The following is a 25,482-nucleotide window of genomic DNA, read 5'->3' as shown; positions in this document are numbered from 1 at the left end:
TCTAGTACAATGTCAAATAGAAGTGGTGACTGCCATGTGTGTTGTCAAATGTATTGACATAAAATTACACAATATTTCCCTTCATATCTGTAGATTTTGTAGATACCACCTTCCCATTCCTGATATTTTGTCTTCTCTTTATTTCCTGTGTTCCTGCTCCTTGCCTAGAAGTTTAACAACTGCAATTTTCTCAAGAAATCAGCTTTTTCCTTCCCTGGCTTTTCATTATTATTTTTGTCTAGTTTATTCATTTCACTCTCACCTTTATTATTTCCTTTCTTCAGTTTACTTTGGTTATAATTTTTCCTTTTCTAGTTTCTTCCTTAGTGGAATTTGAGGTCACTGATTTGAGCTTTCTTCTTTTATAATATAGGTGTGTAGAGCTATACATTTTTCCCATAAGTACACAAATTTTGATATATTCTGTTTTCATTTTCTTTCAGTTCAAAATACTTTCTAATTTCTCCTTTAAATTTTTTCTGTGGCCTATAGGTTATTTATAACCTAATTAAGTGTGTTAATTTCCAAATACTTGAGATTTTTCAGAAATTTTTCTGTTATGCATTTCTAATTTAATATTATTAGAAATGTGGTTTATTATTGTGGTTCATTTTATAGTCCAGAATATAGTCAGTCTTGAACAATGTTCTGTGTGCACTTGAAAAAAATGATGTATATTCTATTGTATTGAGTGGGGTGCTCTATAAATATAATTTAGGCTAAACTGGATGAGTGTCACCCAGATCGTCTATATACTCGTTGCTTTTTCTGTCAATGTTTCTATCAATTATTAAGAGAAGCATATTAAACCTTTGGTTATATTTATGGATTTATGTATTTCTCCTTGTAGTTCTTTCTATCAGGTTTTACTTCATATATTTTGAAACTGTGCTATTAGGCACAAATATGTAGAACTGTTACGTCCTCTCAATGGGTTGAGCCATTTATCATTACGAAATGACCTTTTTTATCCTGATAAATCCTTGCTGTGAAATCTATTGTATCTGCTATTAATAGAACCACTTTAGTTTTCTCTTGATTAGTGTTAACATGGTATGTCTTTTACTATCCTTTTCCTTTTAATACATTTATGTGTTTCTTGTAAGCAGCATACTGTTGAGCCTTGCTTTTTTATCCAGTCTATCAATCTCTACCTTTTGATTGGGATGATTAGACCATTTATACTTAATGTGATAAATTGATATTGTTAGGTTCAGGTCTATCATGTTGTTATTTTCCCTCTTTAGTTCATCTATTCTTTGTTCTACCTTCCTCTTTGTCTGCCTTCATCTGGATTATTTTCTATGAATCCACCTTATCTTCCTCTGTTGGTTTATTAACTATAACTATTTTATTTTATAGGGTGCTTTGGGGTTTATGGTATACATCTTTAACTTACAGCCTATTTTCAAGTGATATTACAGTACTTCATGTATAGTATAAGAACCTTACAATAGTTCCATTTCTCCCAGCCTGTCCTTTATGCTATTGTTTTTGTACATTTTACACATGTATGTACATGTGTTATAACCCCCTATGATATATTATTTTATTTCAATAAACAGTAAATTATCTTTCCAAGAGATTTAAATTAAAAATGCTTATATATTCAGCTATGTGGTTACCATTTCTTTGTGTACATATGTACTTCATGCCTTTTGATCATTCCTTTGCTTAGATCCATATTGCTATATGGTATTATATTCCTTGTATCTGAAGGACTTCCTTTAACATTCTTTGTAGTGCTGGTCTGCTGATGATGCATTCTTTCAGCTTTTGTATGTCTGGGAAAGTCTATATTTTACCTTTGTTTCTGAACAATATTTCACTGCATATAGAAATTCGGGTTGATAGTTGTTTTTTTTCTTTCAGTGCTTTAAAAATATTGCTCCAATGCCTCCTTGCTTGCATTTTTTCTAACAAGAAATCTTCTGTCATTCTTACCTTTTATTTCTGTATGATGAGTTGTTATTCTCTGCTTTGAAGATTTTCTCTTTATCACTGATTTTGAGCAATCTGAGTATGATGTACATTGGTATGGTTTTATTCGTGTTTTTTGTGTTTGGGATTCATTGAAATTCCTGGATCTGCAGATTTATAGTTTTCCTCAAATTTAGAAATTTTCATCTATTATTTCTTCAAATATTTCTTGGTCTTTCCTCTTCTTCAGGGACTCCAATTACTTGTGTATTAGGCCACCTGACATCCCATATTTTACAGAGTATCTTTTCATATTTTGAATTCTTTTTTCTCCATTTTATTTTGCACAATTTCTATTGTTATCTTTTTACCTTCACTAATGTATTCTCCTACAATGTCTAATCTGTCATTAATCAAATCCAGTGTATATTTCATGTCACACATTGAAGTTTTCATCTCTAAAAGTTTGATTTGGGTCTTTTCCCCCCATATCTTCCATGTTTCTACTTAACTTTTAGAACATATGGAATGCAATTATAATAAATATTTTAGAGTTATTATGTGTTAATTCTAACATCTTTGTCCCCTTTGGATCGGTTTTGATGAACATATTAAAGTTACTTGGAAACAGCTTAATCCTTTTAGATCTTGTTTTTAAAATTTATTTGGTGGGACCAGAGCAGTGTGTGGTCTAGAGGTAATTATTTCCCACCACTGAAGCAAGACGCTTCTGAGTACTCTACCCAATGACGAGTGTATTATGGGTTTTTCCAGTCTGGCTGGTATGAAAAGGTACCATCCTGGCCCTGAGTGAACTGTACTATTTTCACTAATCCTGTCAGATGGATTTTTTTTTCCCCTGCCCCAGGTAGTGTCCTTACATGCATATACTAATTGGTATTATGCTAAATACTCAAAGGAGACCATCTGCAGATCTCCTTAATTTTCTCTCCATGCTGTTCTGACCTCTCCAGTACCCCTTCCTGCAAACTCTAGCCTTTTGGGTTTCTTTTGACTCTCAGATCTGTCTCCTAAACCCAGAGTTCTGCCAGGTTCTGACTGCACTTACCCTGCACAATAGCCTAAAAATTCTCACAAGGCAGTAAGCTGGGGCAATTTCTGTTTCTTACAGATCACTGTTCTTTATTGACTGATGTCAACTTTCCCATAAACTGTTGTTTCATCTGTTTCATCTGTTCTTTTCTCCTTTTTGGTTGCTTCAGGCAGGAGGGTAAATCTAATCCTTGTTAGCTAGAAACAGAAGTCAGAAATTGGCTTTTCATTCCTAAACAATATTATACTTTCTCCTTTTTAATCCTTTGTAGAAGTCCATAAAGAAACTTCCAGTACAGAAACCTAGTGATGTCATCCATTTATAGCTTAAAAAAAAAAATCAATGTGCAGATGATATTAGTGTCAAAAAATAAATAAATAAATAACAGATAATCTAAACTAGTGTTTCACATAAATATTTTGGAGAAATATAGAGACTTGTGCATATTTCATAAAAAACAGGCATGAGGTTAAATGAATTTACATAATGATGTTTTCAACAAGGTTAAAAAGTTTATTTCTTTCTCAAAGGATTCAATGTGATAACATGCACTATATATTCCCAAAAGAGATACAATTACAGTATGTGCCAAACTTACTTAATTCAGAGTATCTCATAGGACTTGGTTAAGAGAGCTATACTTCAAGAAACACTGTTTCAGGATGATAGCACAAGTCTAACCAAATCAGGTTTTTTCCTATATATTTTATTTTCATATCCCTATTTGGAGAAGCTAATTATGCCCTTTATTTAAAATATACCCTTTAAAAATATAAAGAGACAATCTAAATAGTAAGTAAATTTTTACTTATCAAGGAAAAATGAACATAGTCCAGATTTTCAGAATTATAAGCTAGAATATTATGTAGAGCTAGCAGAATTGATCCCACCTTCTAAAAACAATCAATTACTAAACTCTGTGGGGTAAATTCAACCAATTATGAGTCCTTTCTTTGGTGTAAATAGACTTAGAATTTAGTCTTAGATGCATAATAATCATACACATACCATCTCAAAAGCTCAATTTCTTTAATTATAAAGTACCATAACATACAAAGCTAAACTACATAACCTCTGTAAATTTTTTAGCTCTAAATATGCTATTTTCTAACTTATTACATTTAATATTGATTAGAGTGGGAGTACTTTTTTAAATATACCTTACATATTTTCAAAATGATCAAGTATTATAATTTCTGTCTGCACAGGATCTCCCTTATACTTAGAATCTAAAACACTTAAGAATTTACATGTGAGATTCATTTTGGTAAAAAGCAGATTTTTATGTTACTCTATTGTCTGAAGAGTAACTATACTTTAAACACATCTATGTCCATGGAATAGGGTAGGAGGCCAATGGACCACAGCTTAAAAAACTTAGAATACCTGAAAGCAAAGGATTACCAGTGAGCCAGAAACAAAGCAGATAAACATGATATAGCCTTCTAACTGCTAATTATTTTCAAAAGCAAAGTTTAGCTTTAATATCATGAGAGAACAACGTTCCAGTGGGCAAATAGAAAGATGTAATAATAATGACATCTAACAATTGCTCTTTAAAAAATTTTAATTATTTACCTGTAATGGACCCAAGACAGAACTGGTTGTATACATAAAAAAGAGACGAAGATAACTCAGAACATTTGCAAATGCAAAAAGCCCTTCTGCCACCAGTGTAGGATGGAATGCATCCCAATCCTTCCGATCAGCAAAATCATGAAACTAAGGTTAGGAAGAAAAAGTCAAAGGTAAATAAGCTCTCTCAATTTAGGAAAATAAAAACAAATATTCTGACTGTTGAAAGAAAGCTGTTTTAATTATGTCTTCTTATAGGGGATCTCCACTTATTTATAGAGTTCTTTTTTTTAAATAGACATAATGTTTTAATTAAATAAAAGGTTTCTACGTATGTGAGGCAATATTCCTTACTCTATATGAAGAGATTTTTCCAGAAATTCTTAGATTCCAGAAAATTAAACAATTTTTAAAATTATCATTAAACTTTTTGTGAACGAATGTTTGCTAGTTTTCTTAAATCCTATAACAAACTTTAAGTATTTGTGCTGTCAATTAATTCACTATCATATTAAATTAACCTAGTTCTTTTGACTCAGGATTCTAGAATGAACCATAGAATTTCTTTCTTCCCTTTTAAATACAAAATAAAGAGAGCTCATTATTGTACCTTCACATAGAGTGGCCACACATCCCAACTGCCTAGGACAGTACAAGATTATTTACCAGTTGTCCTGGCATAATTATCAATAGTGCTCTCTTTCACTCTCAAAATGTCCTGATTTGGGTAATAAATTACACGGGTACCCTACTTTTAGAATTAAAGAAATTAGTCTGAAAAAGAAATGCCCATTTGCCAAACCATTTATCTATGTATGATCAATTTTTATTTTCTTAGAAATTTCACACTCTGGTCATTGAACATACCTAACAAACATGTTCCATACTACTTATTAATTAAAGGAATAGGATTTTTAATAAAGTAAAATGATATAAGATAATCAGCTTACTTTTTCTATAATATATAAATTAGTTCTAATTTATATAGACATATAGAATTTATATAGACAGAGAAAATTATATATTGTAGTTCCTTGAATGTGACACCACAGAAGAATTCTAAACTCAAGGTTTAAACAAAGACAGTTAATACAGAATCTATTACCCTTTCTGGGCTTGGAAAAGCTTAAATCTTGATGGAAGTAAGATTACAAGATGTCTATATAACTAGATTTTTGTCAAATTCTAAATAAAAATATATAGTCATCAGAAAAATTTATATTATTTATATCACATTTATATACCATTTTAAGGTATGAAAGATAATGATTTGGAATTTTTAAAGTACTACATAATGAATTCCATTCAGATAAACTCTTTTTCTGGCAGATATAAAGATATTTAACACTAATCATGTAAGTAACTTTGTGTTCTCATTTTAAGTATATACAGGTTAATGAGCTAAATTAACCTAGCTCAGATATAAGGAATTGGCATTTGGTAGAAAGAAAATGGCTAAACAGAGTCAGACTTAAAGCCAGTCTTGGTTTCTTACTACGTGGTCTTGGACAAGTTATTTAATCTCTCTAAGCTTCATTTTTCTTATTTGCAAAATGGCTGTATAGAACCTCTGTCTCATAGAATCCCTGTGAAAATGAGATAAAGTAAAACAAATATCAACCATGGTGCCTGTCATATACAAATAGGTAAACATCATGCAAAAGTAGGCAACATCCTTTAAACTACTGGAAGATAGGAAACTATGTTTAAATAGATAGGTTTAAATGAAAACACATCAGACACAGATTTGGCTCAATGTAACTCTGAGTTACAAAGCTAAATATCTTAGTTTTTTTCAAAATAAGCTTCAGTTATGCCTTCAATTGTCATAATAAATAGTCACCTTATTGTGAGCAACCACTTTGAGGGCAAAGGTTGCCAAATAGAGGGAATTCATGACAAAACTGAGTTGATTACGAGATTCTTCTAAAAAGTCTTCCAGCCCTTCATACCAAAGTCTTTTAATGTCTGACCAAATCATTCCTAAAAAAAAAAGGGGGGGGAGAGAAAAATCAGATAATACTTTCTTATTTCAATAATAAACTAAATAGTACTTTAAGATTCAAAGTATTAAATAAATAACCCTTGGGCCAGTTAAAGCCTTGTTGAAAGAAAAAAAAAAGAACTTTTTAGTGAAAAGTTCTTATCATTGGAAAGAAAATAACCTTAAATTTCATATGACTTGAAGAAAAAAACCTCAAGCTTTATCTTTACCAAAAAGGGATTTTAAGTGATGTTAAACAAGCATAAGAAACGAAATAAATTGATGTTAAACACACACACACCCCAAAGGGCTCAGTCCCTGATCCTTTTCTTTTATCTACACTCACTACCTTCAGTGATCACACCCAATCTAATGGCTTTAAATACCAGCTATATGGCAAACACTCTCAAATTTATATATTTAAACTCAACCTATATTTATACAATAATTTTTATCTATAAACCTCTCTCCTAAAATCAACTTATATAGGCACTTGGCTACTTTACATCTCCAATTGGATGTCCTAACAGGTCCACACTGAATTACTAATCTCTGTCCTCAAATTCACTACATTCACAGATATCCCCATCTCTGTTGATGACAGCTTCATCCTTCTAGTTGCTCAATTCAATTCAAATGTTCTTGAATCATCCTTGACTCCTATACTTCTTTTAAACTCCACATTCAATGCAAAAGCAAATCCTGTTGCCTCTGCTTTCAAAATACCTACATCTAGCATCTAACCCTTCTCACAACCACTACAACTTCAAGCCACCATCCTTTCTTGCCTGAGTTACTGAAATAGCCACCTGGTCTGCCTACTTCTATCCTGATCTTCCTAAAAAATCTATTCTCATTACAGCAACCAGAGTGATCCTTTTAAAACTCAAGTATTACTTCCCTCCTCAAAACCCTTTTATTAGCTCCCAGAGGAGAAAGGATTAACAGCAGGTCCAAACTCTTTCTCCACAGGAATAAAACCTCAGGTTATCTTCTACTAAAGTGGTTTCCTTGAAAAAATACTATATTAAGAAAAATATGGAAGATCAGCTGGGTCCAACATTGTTATAAAAACAACCATTGATTGGGAAACCATCTGGACTGGGAGAACTACGAGTGGACTCATAGACCCTGAAGGTACAAATAGCCAGGACTATATAAAAACATGCTCAGAAACACAGGCCTCAGCTTCCCTATGATATGTCTCTCTTAACTCAGAGTATGACTGTAAGTGGGAGCTATACTCTTGGGCTTTATAAGATATAGTTCCTGCTGGATTTGAGGCTTTCCTAGCTGGGGTAAACCACACCCACCCACATGGCCTCATCCCTTACAACTGAGTGTGCCCACTATTGGCCTAAGAAGTGGCCCTAGACTTTTGTAAGGACTGCCAATACAGATATCTTTGAAGCCGTCATGCCGACATGCTGTGTTTACTGTTTTGTATCCTTCCACGAAGCTAAGTAAACCTGGTGACAGGTTTCTGCCTCTTGTGTCTTTGACTGCAAATGTCAGAGAACTCAAGACTTCTACTGCGGATTGTGCATAGTGGGCATTGCACCTTCCCTTAAATCCCATTTCACTCAGAGTCAAAACCAGTCTTTATAATGGCTCACAAGGCTCCATATAACCCCTTGTCTCTGACCTCATCTCCTACTAATCTTTCCTTCTACTACTCTAGTCACACCAGCCTCCTTACTTCCTTGTTCTTTGAACATGCATGACTCCTGCCCTACGGCCTTTACATTGGCTCTTCCCTCTAGCTGGAAGCTCCTCCCTCAATACCGATTTGACTAACTGCCTCTTTTTCATGTCTTTGTTTACCACCTTCCCTAACTACCCTATTTAAAATAGCAAGCACCAATTGCTCCCATTCCCAATCCCTCTTACTATGCTTTTACTTTTCCTTTGTAGTACTTATCACTCTCTAACACTGAATATAATTTTCTTATTAGGTCTATTATTAATTGACTATCTTTCTCCCACTTTGGGTAACTTCTTCAAGGGTAAGAATCTCTGTTTTCTTTACTGAGGTCTCAAGACTGAGTAGTGCCTGATACAAAGAGAGTGCTAAAAATGTTTGCTAAATGAATAAATATACACAAATAAGATACCAGACTAAACAAATTTAAAAAACCTTCCCTTTTTTTGGCCAGAAGTTCCTCCATAATTATATATTTCTGGAAGTGCCAGAAAGCAGTAACATAATTCAGGATAGTTTTATGGTACATTCCTTCATTAAGACATTTTAAGGAGAATATAAAATAACACAAGAATAGAGTGCTACAGCATAACACATGAGTGGAGAGCAAATTAAGCCAATCAGAATTGTTCTCTGGCTTACAAGCAGGCAGAATAATTCCCCAGGGAAACACATGAAAACCTCTGTTCATAACGTCTTAATTATTAAGTACCCATATTTTATATAGAAAAAATTTGTTAAATATTTGCAGATCTGACAGGAAAAACTTTTTTTTAAAAAAAAATTCCACTTGGAATACTCAAAATTAATAGATAAAAACTGTCTAAAAATTTTAATAGTCTAGCAGGTAATATTTTGTTAACTCAAATATTATTTTATTTGGAGAAGAAGTGGGGATAAAAGCTTTCTGAGTATTTATCATGCTCAACCTTCCCCCAATACGAGGAGCTATGGAGCTGAAACATATTAAACAAATCCTCCATGATCATACTTTCTTGGAGACTCAGTTGTTGCCTAATCCTAGATCCTGACATACAATAGTATGCAAATCTTTATTTATGAAACATCTTCAAACAAAACCATTTAAACTTTAGTCACATTCCTGCTAACATTAAAATACTAAACCAAGAAAGATGCCTACAGAAATAAGTGTTTTTTCCTATAAAATGCAATGTTATACCTATAAGAAATTCTTATCAAAAGGTTACAGCATAAACTAGAGAAGACTGTTGATCAAAAAAGGAAGACATATGAAAGTACAGTGAGGACCACTGTCAGGTAATTTCCCATTGCCTATGCAATACCCTCACTAAAAAGAAGCTAATATATTTGATGTATTTCATATATCTCAGTTGGATTGAAAAGAATAAAATAATTTTAAGCTATTATAAGTAATACAATTACTACATAATCAACATTCTATATTTTAGGGTCCATTTTTCTTTTTTAGAATTAGGAAATAACATTAGTAAGCAACAATCTCAGCCATTTTAGGATTTCTCAAGGCTTAATCTTATGTCCTCTTTTCTCATATTATACTTTCTCCTTGTGTCTCATCTCATTGTTTCATACACCTATATTCAGATGTTCACACATTTCTAACTCAAGCTTAGACTTCTCTTGAGTTCCAGACCAACTGTCTGCTTGACATCTCTTTTGGATATCTTAAAGGCTTTTCAAACAACATATCCAAAACTATGCTCAGGATCTACCCACTCACAAATCGTCAAACCTAGTACTCTTGGCCAGGTGTGGTGGCACCTGCCTGTAATCCTAGCACTCTGGGAGGCTGAGGTCGGAGGATTGCTTGAGGTCAGGAATTCGAGACCAGCCTGAGCAAGAGAAAGACCCTGTCTCTACCAAAAATAGAAAAAAATTAGTCTGGCGTGGTGGCGCACGCCTGTAGTTCCAGCTACTCAGGAGGCTGAGGCAGGAGGATAGCTTGAGCCCAGGAGTCTGAGGTTGTGATGAGCTGTGATGATGCCACTGTACTCTACCTAGGGCAACAGAGTGAGACTTTGTCTGAAAAAAAAAAAAAAAAAAACCACCATCAACAAAAAAAATACCTAGTACTCTTCCAAAATACCTATGTTGCTCAATAACCTCTTTCCCTCATCTCTAATATATTAAGTATTTCCATGTCCTACTGGCCTTACCTTACAAATGTCTCTCAATTCTGTTCCCTTCTCTCTTTCCCTACCACAATTACCCTAAGTCCAAGGTACCATCAGCTCTCATATGGATTACTATTAATACAACCTCCATATACTAGCCAGTCATATCCTCCCAACCCATTCTCCACACTGTAGAAAGAATGATCTTTTCAAGAGGCCAAACTGATCATGTCACTTTCCTATTTAAAACTTTCAATGGTTCTCTATTGCTCTTAGTATGAAGTCAAAATTACTTAACCTGACCTACAAGGCCATGCATGGTCTGGTACAACATATGTTTCCACAGCTTCATCTTGTATCAAGCTCTCCTTGCTCTAGTAACATTTACTCAGTCCCTTCTTTGTACCATGCTCTCTCTTGCCACTGGGCTTCTGAATGTGCTTTTCTCTAAAACTAGAATACTTTTCTCTCCCAATTCTCCCAGTTGTTGCCTATATCCTTTAGATTTTAGCTCATTTATTGCTTCCTCAAAGTAGCCTTCCCAACCTCCTTGACTAGGTCAAATGCTGCTATAATATGCTTGCTCTCCTAGCACCATGACCTTTACTCAGTAGCACTAAATTCATTTGTGATTTTTCATTTATCTGCATGATTCTCAAGTTAATGGTTTTATTTTGTTTTGTTTTGCCTTAACTAGACCATAAGCTCTATGAGTACAGGGGCCATATCTACTTCTGCCTGTACAAAGTAGGTGCATGACATTTTTTAAAATACATTTTTATAATAGATGTTCTATGATGTTTAATAACAAAATATTAAATAAAAGAATACCATTAATATTCTGTGCCTTCATCAACAAATTATTTCCTTTTTACCTACCTTGCTTTTTAACTTTATCCTACTTTTTTTCTGAAAAGCTAATAAAAAGAAATAGGAAACAAATGTACAAAAATTGGTCACTGTGAATAAAAAGTCACTGTGTGCATTGCTTGAAGTAATAAACTGAACCAAGGATTGACTTCGGACAAGCAAGCAAATTATTCCTATGTGCTCATTTAGAGCAGGTTTGGATCTATACACGGAAGGAAGCCAATATCCTTGGCAAAGTTTATTCAGATTTAATTGTTTCAAAGCAGAAGCTGTGTCAAGGAAAGTAAAACATTTCCAGGAATTTTACTGGCTTAATTCACATGCATTCTTCTAGTGAGGTAGAATACAGTTATAAAATTAATCATCTTGTATGTGGGAGAGAGAGGGTGTATGTGTGTATACATATAATGTTATTGAAAACAGGACCATAATTCTTAAAAGGGAATAGCCCTAGTTTTACCATTATGATGAAAATCAGTGACAGCAGCAAAATTTATGCTATCCGAACAGTGGTATGACTATTTGATTTCAGTGAGTTTTTGCTCACTGCTAAAACATATAAACTTTAATTTGATTCTTACACAGACTTGGGTAAACTGAATCTTACAAAACACAGAAAATGTTCTTTCTTATTACTACTTAACCAATAGGTTATAGATAAATAATATAAAATTTCATTTCCTTAAGACTAAGTTATATATAATAATCTTTCAGAAATCGTTTAAATGAATATGGAAAAATGCTTCATAGAGATTTTTTTCAAACCAATATTTTTTTATCTACTCAAATAACAACATAAACAAATTTCACATTGGTAAGATCCACACAACACAATATGGAACTATATATAGTAAAGTATAAATTATTTTCTAAATTAAAATGTTAAATTTTAGATAAGAGAGCAAAAATACAGGAAACAGGAAAATATTAACAAGAAGGAGTTATTTAATTCTCTATAACCTAGAGTTTAGATGTATTATTTTTATCTACCTAATTTTAAACATTAATACATCATGGATTGAATACTGCTAAAAGTAAAACTTTGATTGAATTCAAGTTACTTGAAATTAACTGATTTTCAAGTAACTTGATTTCAGAGTTTTACTTGATTTATAATAAAAAATTATAAAATAAAATTATTTTTATAGCTGGAGAACTAAAATTGAATATTATAAAATAACTTCTCAAATTATTTAATAATTAAAACAATCAAGAACATATTAATCAAAAGATAAATAAATACAATTAGTACTTTATACCATAGAAAAGACTAAATTTTATAATAATATCTTTTTACTCTATAGCAAGTAGTAGATGGACAGGTAGGAAATGGTGAGGTTAAATACAAGCTTGAAGATACAGACAGAAATAAAAGAAATGTCTTTAAAAAGACCATAAACAGATAATCACTCCCTACAACTCCCTGCCCCCAGACAAAAAGGCAAGGTGAGTAAAAACTGTATAAGGTCATTTAAGATATTTATGATATAGCATAGTACTTGTATAAAATGATTTTCAGAAAATAAAATGTCATACTTTAAAAAATCTGTCATTACTAAAGAGATTTGGCTATTATTACAAAGAACCGATTTATGGAATGAGTCACCAGGGACCCCTTCAAATCTAAATTTAAATTATGTTTCTGTAATAGAGATAAAGTAAGACATAATTACAAAATTTCATAAGTTCTTAAAAGGAAAACTAATCTTATAATGAAATAGAATAGTTAACTTTTAAAATGCAGAAGAGTATAAAATGTATTAAGTTTTAAAATCCCTACGACAAGTTCATATTCTTACATCAAAAAAGCACTCATCAGTAAAAGTTGTTTTTCTGTTTTAACAATCATGAATAACTTCAGAGTCTGAGAATAAATAATTTTTAATTTCCATGTATTTAAGTAATATTAAATGAGAGATATGTTTCCTTATCACCAAGTTCAAGAACATTTATCTTTATAAAAGTGACAGTTAAATCTTCAGGGATCATGGAGTGTTCAAATTCTTATAGTATAAACATTATAAATTTGCAAATTTAACTCAGTGTTCATAATGCCATGAAGCAAAAAAGAATTAAGGGTCTCAATAAAGGTAAAACTTTTCAAACTAAATTGGTACTTACCAATAATCCACAGTATAAGAAGATAGTCTATTCTTTCAAGGGCTGGCCCCATTGTGTTTTTTTTATCCTCATTGTAGACAAGAGAATATAGATTTAGTAACAGTAGGAATGTGAAATATGATGCTCCGTGAATAATAAATTTCATAAAAGGTGTGTGAATGATTCTGCCAAATTGAGATTTAGGAGCTATCAAATAACAAAGTGACAAAACTGGCCAAAAGATGCCTACTGTCAAAACAGTCATGATCTTCTTACAGGTGGGCTTACGTCGGTAACCTGACATCTGTCCAAACCAAACAGTGTTCAGGAACTGCTGGCAGTTAGACTGGGAGACAAACTGAAAAGGACAAACACACACACACACAAAAAGTAAAATATAACCTTTAGATACTGATTAATTGATATTCAAAGTTTGAATAATAGTTTAAAGATCAATTCTATACAATGAACATAGTTGAATTTCTTTTTTCTTTTTTTTTCTTCACCAGTAATATTAATAAGAGTACAGAGGTAAAGAGCATAGACTCTTGAGCCAGATTTCTTAGATTCAAATCCAGGCTCTTCCACTTACTAATGACCCTGAGAAAATTTTTAAATATCTCTAAGCTTCAAATTCCCCATCTGTAAAACAGAGATGATGATAGTACCTACTCATAAAGTTGTGAGGATTAAATGCTAAGCTCTTAGAAAAGTGCCTGGTTCATAGCATGCACTATGTGAGTATTTATTATTATTAGCCTACTTAGCTATTTTGTCACATTTAATTTATAAAGACTCTTACAATAATATTTATGAACTCCATAAATATTATTTACCCATAGAAAAAGACACCATTAACTAATGTTTGGATTCCTTTGGGCTAGAGAAACTGCTGATTTTAGATACAAGAAGTCAAGGTGCCAAGATAGCAAAAACAATCAAAGTCTAAATATTAGATATATTCATGCTCCAGGGAAACACTGGGAATTTCTTAAAAGGTATTAATTAAAGATACTCTTAACCCTGCTTAAAAGTGAATTTCGTGTAAGAAAAGGAAAAATATTTCCAAATAAGAGGAAAATTCTAGTTCAAGTGCAGAAATTAATTTACCAAAGTTTACAAAGCTTCTTAGTTTATAAATTTCATGGGCAATATTTTTCCAATATAATGCTCAAGCTGTGAAGTATAACTTAAGGGTCTTGGCTGGGCATGGTGGTTCATACCTGTAATCCTAGCACTTTGGGAGGCTGAGGAGGGAGGATCACTTGAGGCCAGGAGTTGGAGACCTGTCTGGGCAATACAACAATACCCCCCATCTCTACAAAAAAATTAAAAAATTAACCAGGCATGATGGCACATGCCTGTAATTCCAGCTACTCAGGAGGCTGAGGTGGGAGATCAAGGTTGCTGTGAGCTATGATCATGCAACTGCACTTCAGCCTGGGTGACAGAGTGAGATTCTGTCTCTCTCAAAAAAAAAAAAAAAGATCCTGATAACTATTCATGCAATAATGTGAGCAGGTTTGAAATTACTAAAATAAAGTACAAGTAGATTATCATAATATTATTCAGGTAGTCTAAAATAATAATTGGTCAATCTTCTGTTTTATAAAAAGATTTATCCTGCAATCGAATATAATGTTATACTGTAGTGAAACTACAGAATGTTATACTGTAGTGAAAAAAAGAATTAGACAGAGTTTTGCTGCTGCTTATTGTGCTCACCAAGAAAATTTCTAATAATACTACACTGTTGGCCATCCATATCCATGGGTTCTGCATCTGTCGATTCGACTAACCATGGATCAAAAATATTTGGAAAAAAAATAACAGCAACTACCATTTATTGAGTACTTGCTTAATGCTAGTACTCACTGTACTAAACCCCTTAAGTATATATTCTTAATTAATTCTTAAAACTAAAGCTCAGACAGATTCAATAACTTGCCAAGGACACACAATTTTTATGAAGCAGAAGTAGGATCTCAACCCAGATACGTTGCCCCAAAGCCTTTGCTCTGAGCCACTAGACTACCGTAGAGAAAATACCTTAAATATATCACAGAAAGCCTCATACCTCTTTTTGGTTATATTTGATAGCAAGTTTTAGACGACTTAAATTCATTCTTTCTTCTAGTAATCCTCGTTTATCAAGAGGCTCATCATTAGATGTATGATTTAGGATAACTTCCAATTCACGTGAATTTCGGGCTTGTGCGAGCAAATCTTTAGCAAACATTTTACATTGCCGGGCTAGCTCCTCATAATCATTCCTACAAAATGCAGCAATCTCTTATTAGAAATGTCACTTCCATCTTCTAATTAAGCCATATTAACTAGAAAATTTTTTACTCAACATTTTAATTCTGACAGTGTTAAATAAAATATGAAGTCATTTTCTGCTGACAATCAAAGGAAACTGCTGATTCATAAACTCTCCACAGCTTTGGGGATAACCATAACACAATTATGTTCCCTGTGTTCATACTGATAATCTTAGATGAGCACAATGTTCCCTTATATAGAGTGATATTCCTAGAAATTCTAATAATATTCATCAACCAGTTAACTCATTTTCCCTTACTCTGTATAACTTTGGCTAAAACTTCCTTTTATAATTATTCATCTAAACAATAGAAATAATATCTTAGTGCTTTCCAATCAGTATTATCATAAAATCTTTAACTAGAATTTTTCAATAACAGTCTACAACATGTTTATGCTACTTCTGATATTAAAGTAGCATTTTGACTCATATTTAAAGTGCTCATTTGAAAGAAATACAGGTTAGAAAGAAAGATACTAAAATACACTTAGTAAAGAACTGTCTTTCAGAATCACTACTGCTTAAATCTTAGGGTTGAACTGTTTATTCAAGACGGACCTAAATTAGTTTGTGGGAAATGAAGATGTTTTAGTACGTAATTCTTTTTTAAAATAGCAATTACCTTAAATTTATGTCTGGGTTTAATAACAACTTAAGAATGAAGTCAGAAATAAATAATTATGGTCATGGTCTTAGATTCAGACTTAAGAAAATAATTTTTCATTCAGTTTTTTTCCCCAGAGGGAAAGGAAGAAGAAAAAGAAAGGTTTCCCACTGGTTAGTTTTAGGATACAATGGAGTTTTTCATGAACTGGCTATATAAAATTATAACTCAAAGAATAAAAACTTCTTTTCCTTACAAGTTAACATTTCTCTCATTCATTCTTTGCATTTACTACATAACCAAAACTACCTGAGAATAAGTAGTTGGATTTCTTTAACAAATGATGTACTACCTGCTTCTTGGTTTAGGAATCTAATTGCAGATGGGAACATTTATCAAAAGGGTATATTATTACAAAGATATTCCACCTTTGGATAAACATTTGATAGACCACTATATTCAAAGATAAAATTAATATATTTTATTAACCTAATTTTCTTCATCACTAATAAATTATGGGAAGATGAATAAGTGGCTATATAGTTTAGATGGAAACAGTAAACTAGAAGCAAGGAGTCCTATGTTCCAGTTATAACTTTGCTCCTACTTTTAGTTTTAACTCTATTCCTAATATTAGATGCTGATATTATTAAAACATCTAGCCTTTACAGATCTCTTTGCCTGTCTATAAAAACACTGGATTGAAGTAAATGGGTTCTATCATCACTTTCAAATCTAACTTTATTCTTCTATGATTATATAATCATAGCAGCTGCTTCAAATCCTTTTTGGAAGAAGTTGAATAAATTTTATTTTATATGGTAAAATTCAAAACTAAAATTATGAGATTATAATAGGAAGTTCTTTATATATAAATAGAATAATTTATTAACAGCCTCATATGCCAATAAAGTTAAAAGTAGCAACAAGTTACATTTTAACCATATTTTAGGTGTTCATCAAAGTAAACTACATACTTTGTCGTATCAAGTTTAAATAAAATTTAATTTATCTAAATTAAAGTACAGTAGTTCCAAACTTGAAAACTTACTAACAGATATTTTTTAAAAGTTCCTGGAAATCAGAAACTTTTGGTAGTGCTGTTAAGACTAAAGAAAATTGCAAGTTTCTTATCCTTCTTCCAGTAAGTAGAAGTTTGAACTTTCCCAATCTTGTCAAGTCAGTGGAAGGGTACCACACAAGACCTGGGGCTCCAATAGCAGCTGGGCAGGAAAGAAAAGGTGGGGATAGTTACAGATCCCCAATAGAAACTTTGCAGCAGTGGCTGGTAAGAAATCTTAATCAATTCCTCCGTCTTCAGAGGGCACCAGGGATACTCTCGTATAATGGAAAATCTCAAAGCTTTCCCTCAACTCTACTAGAGGTAGTTTTCTAAGGATTTTTTTACATGTTTAAATTAGTATTTAATAGGCTGATTTTCCAAAGCCTTTTTTTTTTCCCATCAGAATTTCACTTAAGCTTTGCTTCAGAAGAAAACTCAGATTGGGTGTTTATCCTTAGTAATTAGTAGTATATTATTTTTATGTTTTACATGTATTACACATGTTTCTCCTATCAGAAAATCTGAGCAAACAGTGGAAAGGGACTATGTCTGTGTGTGTGTGATGTCTTTGATATACAGAAAGCATTTCATGTGCTTTTGAAAGATTTAAAGGATCAGTCCCCAAGGATGATCATAGAATCTGGGAATGAGGGGAGGTGGGACAGAGAGCAATTGCAAATAAGTTTGCTCTTGCTTTAGGCTACAATTTCTATTACTTTTCACACTGTTCTAGAATGTCCTTGGTTAGGACAAAGAGGGTAGGAGATTAAGAGCGGTTAAAAGGTGGCAGAGGGCTGACGGGGAAGAAGTGACCTAAGTAGCACCAAGTTTTGTTCCTTTGCAGAAGGAAAATCCCAAGTAAGTGGCAACAAGGTATGGTCATCTTGTATCATATGTAAATAAAAATAAATTATAATTTGGCCTATGAAGGCACTCAGGCTGAAGTTTTGAAACAAAAGACATTATATAATTTACAACTTCTATTCATTCCCACCTGAATTCCACCTCCACAAGGCTTAGTTCTTTCAAATCAGCACTAAGTTCAAATGCTCTCAGAATTGGATCTTCCTCTGTTAACATGATTAGAGCTGGACTGGCCAAACATCGATATATATCAAGACGAAACCTGTGGTAAAATTAAATTCCATAATGTAAAATAAACTTATATACACATAATTAGCATTTTAATCTATAATTTTCATAAATTTATACTTAAAATATTATATATATGAAAGAAAATAGGAACTACAAATATATTTATTACAAGATAACTTCTATGAAAAGAAAAAGACTTAAAAATTAAAAATCTTAAGATATGCTGAAAAACTTTGTACCTATTGCTTTTAAAAAAAATTGTTTTACTGTCACTTTTCATAGATTCAAAACTTTATATAGTTCAGTTAAATTTAATAAAATTTCTATTCCTTAACCCAAGAGAATTTTAAATGAAATATGCTAATAACTAATAAATTTTTGATATGATATGGATTAGACAATTGTAAATTTTTCATTCCCCAGTGAAAAAACTACTTTAATATGCTTGATACATATAACCCATTACTCATACAGCCTGGGTATGATTTGGAAGATATTTCAAATTTTATGAGGGAAATCATTCATTTATGCATAATCTCCAGCTAATAGACAAGCACTTCCTTTACCCTCAGTAAACTGACTTTCACATTTCAATATCTAAATAGGAAACAAATCATTAAAATTCTGCTATAATTCTTCATTTATAAATACTAATTTATAAATTTGGTAGATATTATATAATGCATATTTTCTTTTAAATATAAATTTAATACATGCTTGTTATAAAACAAAAGTAAGCAATTTGGAAACATGATACTCCCCAATTCTCTTCCTTCCACCAACTGCACTCCTCAAAGATAGTCACTTTATAGAGAATTGTAAATATCCATCCTGATATTTTCTATTCACACACAAATATAATTAGACATAATATATACAGGAATAATTTGTTTTTTAGAAACAGTAATATATCATGAACCTCTTCTTATGTCACTATACTTCATTCTTTTCTACAACTGGATGGTTTTCCATTTTAAGGAGGTCTATCAGATCTCCATTAATGTACATTCAGGTTGCTATTAATTTTTTTCTGCTATAAAAAATATAGCAATGAATATTCTTTAGTTTATATATCTCTCGCACATTTTGAATTGCTAGGCAAAATGGCATGTGTTTTTAAAATTCTGATAGATCTCACCAAAGCAATAATAATGGGAGCTCATTTTTTCTTACATCTTCACTAATCCTGGGTATTGTCAATTTATTCAATCTTTGCCAACCTAATGGCAAATGGAATTTTATAGTTGGTTTAATCTGAATTAGTTCAGAAGCTTGGGCAGCTTGTTGACTTTCTGAAGGGGCCAAAGAATGATAACATTTGCATATTATGAGAGTGTTTTAAGAAAGTTAGCCAAAGCATTAGCAGAAAAACACCTGGGAAAGCTTCACTAGAGAGTTCTTCACCATGACAAAGCTCCCACTCATTCCTCTCATCAAACAAGAGAAATTTTGCAAGAGTTTTAATGGGAAGTCATTAGGCATCCACCTTACAGTCCTGACTTGGCTCCTTCTGACCTCTTAAAAAAATCTTTAAAGGGCACCCAATTTTCTTCAGGTAATAATGCAAAAAAAACCCTGCATTGCCATGGTTAAATTCTCAGGACCCTCAGTTCTACAGGGATGGACTAAATGGCTGGTATCATCACTTACAAAGTGTCTTGAACTTGATGGAGTGTATGTTAAAAAATAAAGTTTGTATTTTTATCTCTTAATTCTATTTTTCCATGAACTTTTTGAAGTACCCTCGTATATATGCACACATATAGTCATGCATCATTTAACAACAGGGATACAGTCTGAGAAATGCATTGTTAGGCAATTTTGTCACTGTGCAAACATCATCAAGTGTACTTACATAGGCTAGATGGTATAACTACTATACATGTAGGCTATATGGTATAGCCTATTGGTCCAAGTCTACAAATCTGTACAGCAAGTTATAGTACTTAATAGTGTAGGCAGCTGTAACACTATGGTAAGTTATTTGTGTACCTAAACATAGAAAAGATACAGTAAAAATATAGTATAAAAGATAAAAACTGTTACACCTGTCTAGGGCTCTAAACATGAATTGAGCGTGGAGATTGGCGATTGCAGGATTGGAAGTTGCTCTGGGTGAGTCAGTGAGTGAGTAGTGAGTGAATGAGAAGGCCTAAAATATTACTGTATATTACTGTAGACTTTATAAACTCTGCACACTTAGACTACACTAAATTTATAAATAAACTTTTCTTTCTTCAATACTGTAACATTTTTACTTTATAAGCTTTTTGATTTTTTTAACTTTTTGACTCTTGTAGTAACACTTAGCTTAAAACACAATACATCATACAAAAATATTTTTTATTGTTATTCTATAAGCTTCTTTATATTTTATAAAAATGTTTTTATATTTTATTTTTATTAATTTTATTAACAATTAATTAGTTTAACTTAAAATTTTATTAATTTTATATTTAAGTTTTTATTAATTTAATTTTTGTTTTTTATTAAAAATTAAGATACAAACACACACATTAGCCTACACAAGGTCAAGATCAATAACACTGTCTTCCACCTCCACTTCTTATTCCACTATGAGGTCCTCAGGGGCAATGACATGCATGGAGCTGTCATCTCCTATGATAAGATGCCTTCCTCTGGAATACCTCCTAAAGGACTTGCTGGGGTGTTTTATAGTTAACTATTTTTTAATAAATAGAAGAAATACACTCTAAAATAGCAACAAAAAGTAGAGTAAATACATAAACCAGTAACATAGTTGTTTATTATCAAGTATTATATACTGGACATAATTGTATGTGCTATACTTTTATATGACTGGCAGTGCAATAGGTTTGTTTACATCAGCATCACCACAAATACACAGATAATGCTACCCCAGGATATGACAGGCTACGATATTACCACAGTTAGGACTTCATGAGGCAGTAAGAATTTTTCATCTCCATTATAATCCTATGGGATCACTATTTTATATGTGGACTGTTGTTGACCAAAACATTGTTATGCGGCACATTACTGTGTGTATATACAGGCTTTTGCTGAAAATCAGATTCTCTAATCTAGCCCAGAACCATACATCTTATAAAATATGCCCATGTGTGTGATCCTGTTCAACGTGTACAAGACAGGGTACTTTCTTGGTTAATCGCTTCTCAGTTGTTCTTAACATTTTCAATTGGGGAAATGGGAAGAGATGATGAATGAGGAAGTGATGAAGACTTGAATATTGTGTGAGAGGGGAAATGAGAGGCATAACAGTTCAAATATTTAATTAGATGGAAAATAGTCTTGATTTCCTTATAAATAACTAGAAAGTGGTATCTCTAGCCCTTCTACTACATGGAGATTCTCTTAGATTAATAAACTCTGCCGCTAAAAAGCAGATAGTGCTCCCACCAGCAGGAGTATGAGATAAACCTCAATCATAATTTGAAGGATTTTCCTAGTTATTCAGTATTTGGTAAACATTTCTAAAAAATGCAGAACTCATTATATAAGCAAAGGAACTAGAAGTTTGGCTTTCATAAGTCATCCCAGCATCACATTTCTTAAAAGCTACATAGGAAGAACACCAATAAAAAAAACCAACATTGTTGTTATGTATATTTTACTATATCACACATCTATTTACCAAAATCTCAATGTTCTAACCTGGAATGTCGCAGGCTGTCCTTTTTGTTTTTTGCAGAACACAATGTGCATTCACAGCCAACTGCATGGGGCTTGGGTAGAGATACATCCTGTTTTAAGAGCATTGTGAGAATTTCATAGTTGTTACGATGAGCAGCTAAAATGACAGGAGCAACATCCATAGTTGTTGAATACTCAGGATTCTGAATTCGTTCCATTAGTTTCTGAAAAATATTTATATAAATGTCCAAAAATTATTCATGACTTCAAAAAATATATTTAGCTGAAGAATAAAATGAAAAAACAAGAAGGCACAAAGAACTTAATTATTTTAAGGAATATGTAAACATTTTATTTGGACTAAATTTTTTTGAAACCTCAAAACTTAACTCTAATTAATAAATGGATTATAATCATAACAGACAAAATCTTCAACAGATAACATTAATAAAACTAGAGTTCTGTTTTCCTATCAAAGAAATGAGACTATCTAGAGAAATACCTTAAGAAAAAGTATTTAATTTTCACAAGATTATAGAATCATGCATGACAAGGATAAAGAGCAAGGATGTTAGAAAAAGAAAATACTGGAAAAACAAAAATGTTAAAAATAGGCAGAATAAAAATGCATGAGAAAAACTTTAAAAATTCCACATCTATGGCAAACCTGGTCACACTGATAGCAATGAAGCTACCTGAAAGGGAAAGTAAATAGGAAGCACTCTTCATTATGTAAAGTTTTCTATGCATTCCTAATGATTACATATACTATTTTATATCACAAATGCACAAAAACACTAACAATCATAGCTACTATTTAATGAGTTTTGGAACTGTTAGGCACTTTACATTTATCATCTCATTTAATCCTCACAATAGCCTAAAAATCTGAGCATTATAATCCCCATGAAGAAACTGAGGCTCAGAGAAGTTAATGTGCCTGAGCCACACAATGTGGTGGCTGGGTGCTGATTAGAATTTAGGTTTGTATTACTCCAGAGCTGGAGCTCCTTCCACTACAAGGGCCCATGGGGCAGGTGAGGGCATGAAATGAAGAAAGAAAACATTAGTAATTAAAGAATTAGAGTTAAATAAAAAGGGTGACTATTTCAGGAATATTACATATTCTTTCCAATACTTCTCACTTTTTCACAGAGGTTTCCCTGAGATTCCACACTGTAAGTTCATCAAGTTCACATTTATTGGTAATTTTTATTAACATTGTAAAAGCAATGTATACTCATTATAAAATATCTGAAAAATACAGAAAATCAGAAAGAATAAAAAAACTATATTCTTACTACCCAAAGAACATTCTATAGTACAGTATTTCCTTCGAGTCCTTTCTCTATCCCTCTTCTGATGACATCTTTTGCATAAGTAGTAGGTAATAATAGTAGGTTTTAAACCAATGATCAAAAACAATGGTTCTTAATATTTTGAAGATCAAGGACCCTTTTAATAATCTCATAAAGCTATAACCCAGGATCTTCAGGAAAAAAAATTTATGTACAGAATTTTGTATGCAATTTAAGGAAGTTCATAGACTCTGTGTTCAAGTACTTTATTTCTGTAATTTAAATTACACTACTGCAAACATCTTTATGAAAACAACTTTTTCCAAATTTAGGGTTATCTCATTGACATAGAATCCCAGAAGTAGGATTATAGATCCAAAGGCCATGAACAGTTTTGAAGTTCTTGAGATCCTCAAAGTCTTAATAGTTTATATTACCAACAATGTAAGAATGTACCCATTTGACACTGAAGTTTTACTCACCAGCACTGGGCATGATCCCAATTTATGAGTGAAAAATATCATGAAATTTTAGTTTACTTTGATTACTGATAAGTTTTAATATTTTCTGATATACTTATCTTTTTTTATCCTCTCTTATGAAGTTTGTTCATCTACTTCCCCCTTATTTATTGAGGATTTCAAATTAATGAATTTATTTAAAAATTACAGACTAACCTAAAATTAGCCCTTTTCCTTCTTATCATTGCATTACTGGTTATAAAAAAGAGAAAATTATATCTAATCCCTTAAAAGAAGGTGGCCCTCATGTTGCCTATGAAATATACTTAACTATATGAAAAACACTACTAGACATGTATAGTTCATAATTTCATTATTAATAATATAATCTGTGTACTAGCAAATAAACAACCTGGATTTGAAAGTAAATTGCGGAAAAAACAACCTAACAAGCTAAGAATACAGAACAATTCACTGAAATGGAAAAACAAAGTATATAAAAAAATATTTAATATTGTCTGTTTAGAAGTAATAGGGTTGGTAAAATGTGATCTTGCTGTCACTGTACTTATCCAAATAAAGGCTGAATAATTTTTATTTGTTAGAGATAGAGTAGAAGTATTCTTTTACTGAGTAGGTAAGGACTGCTAAGGCCTTACAACTCTAAGATTTAATTGGTAGTGATAATGGTGATAAAATAAAACCAGTCAGTGGTTCCAATACTCCAGCACACCATACCCCACTGTCCCCTCCAGGAAAGGAAATAGGTTAAAAGGCTAGAAGGTAGAACAGGTATACCAAAATATAATAATAACTATAAGATAAATGGCAGAAAATTGAATACTATTTTAGATATTACATATCCTTTGGATAGGAACTATATTCTTTGCCCTTTTTTCTTTACTCTTGTTGGCTTCTTACCACCACTAAAACTAGATGGTACTATTCACTGGAGAAAGTCACACTTTTGTAATAGTCTAAATGAGAGTACAATTTTTCAGTTAATGTATGATAAGGTATGCAATTTAGCAGTTTCTCATAGTGCTCAGATCATGGCAGATAGTCAGGATAGTCAGCAACCAATTTATAATCCTTTCTTAAAACAGTATTTTTCTCCTGAGTATAGCTGTTTTATATTCCCAGCAGTTATTTAAACTGCTTGTTTCACTATACCTCACCAATAATGTTGTATTTTTTGATATACAAGAAATATATTTTTAAATTAGCATTTATTTAATAGACTATCTTCCTAACTACAAAAGCAATAAAGAAAAATAAAAAGAGTTTTAAAAATCCTTAATTTGGTCAATCAATAAGAGATGATGACTATTAGGTAACATTTTGCTGCATTCCCATATACTCCCTTTCCTATGCATATTTTTAACCTTGGATCAAATTATATGTACAATCTACTATCTTCATTTTTTTACTTACTATATCATATTTTTCCATCTTCCTAAATATTCTTTTAAAAATACCATTTAAATGATTACATAATATTCTACTGTGTGTACAAGCAACTACTTTTATATTTCCTATCTTCTAAGTTTGGGATGTTTAGATTATGTCACACGGGCTTTTTTTTTCACTACTACAAGTAAGATTACAATCAACATTTTTGCCCACATATCTATTTCCTTGATAGGTTCCTAGAGGAGAAAACAATAGGTTAAAGAATAT

General features: G+C 32.0%; 1 protein-coding gene across 2 annotated transcripts in view; it reads right to left on the bottom strand.

The window, feature by feature from the left end:
• TRPC1 (transient receptor potential cation channel subfamily C member 1) overlaps positions 1-25,482 on the bottom strand; it is a 71,579-nt gene that overhangs the window by 26,676 nt on the left and 19,421 nt on the right. For both annotated transcript variants that reach the window (XM_045539392.1, XM_045539393.1), the window contains 6 exons: positions 22,065-22,267; positions 18,307-18,438; positions 15,397-15,592; positions 13,341-13,677; positions 6,393-6,532; positions 4,553-4,696 (listed from right to left, as the gene is read on the bottom strand). In XM_045539392.1, the coding sequence (XP_045395348.1) occupies positions 4,553-4,696; positions 6,393-6,532; positions 13,341-13,677; positions 15,397-15,592; positions 18,307-18,438; positions 22,065-22,267 (1,152 nt within the window). The remainder of the gene's footprint in view (positions 1-4,552; positions 4,697-6,392; positions 6,533-13,340; positions 13,678-15,396; positions 15,593-18,306; positions 18,439-22,064; positions 22,268-25,482) is intronic.

This window comes from Lemur catta, chromosome 1, assembly GCF_020740605.2.
Source record: "Lemur catta isolate mLemCat1 chromosome 1, mLemCat1.pri, whole genome shotgun sequence".
NCBI lineage: Eukaryota > Metazoa > Chordata > Mammalia > Primates > Lemuridae > Lemur > Lemur catta.
Note: the sequence above shows the minus strand (reverse complement) of the source record. Positions and strands in the feature narration are given on the sequence as shown.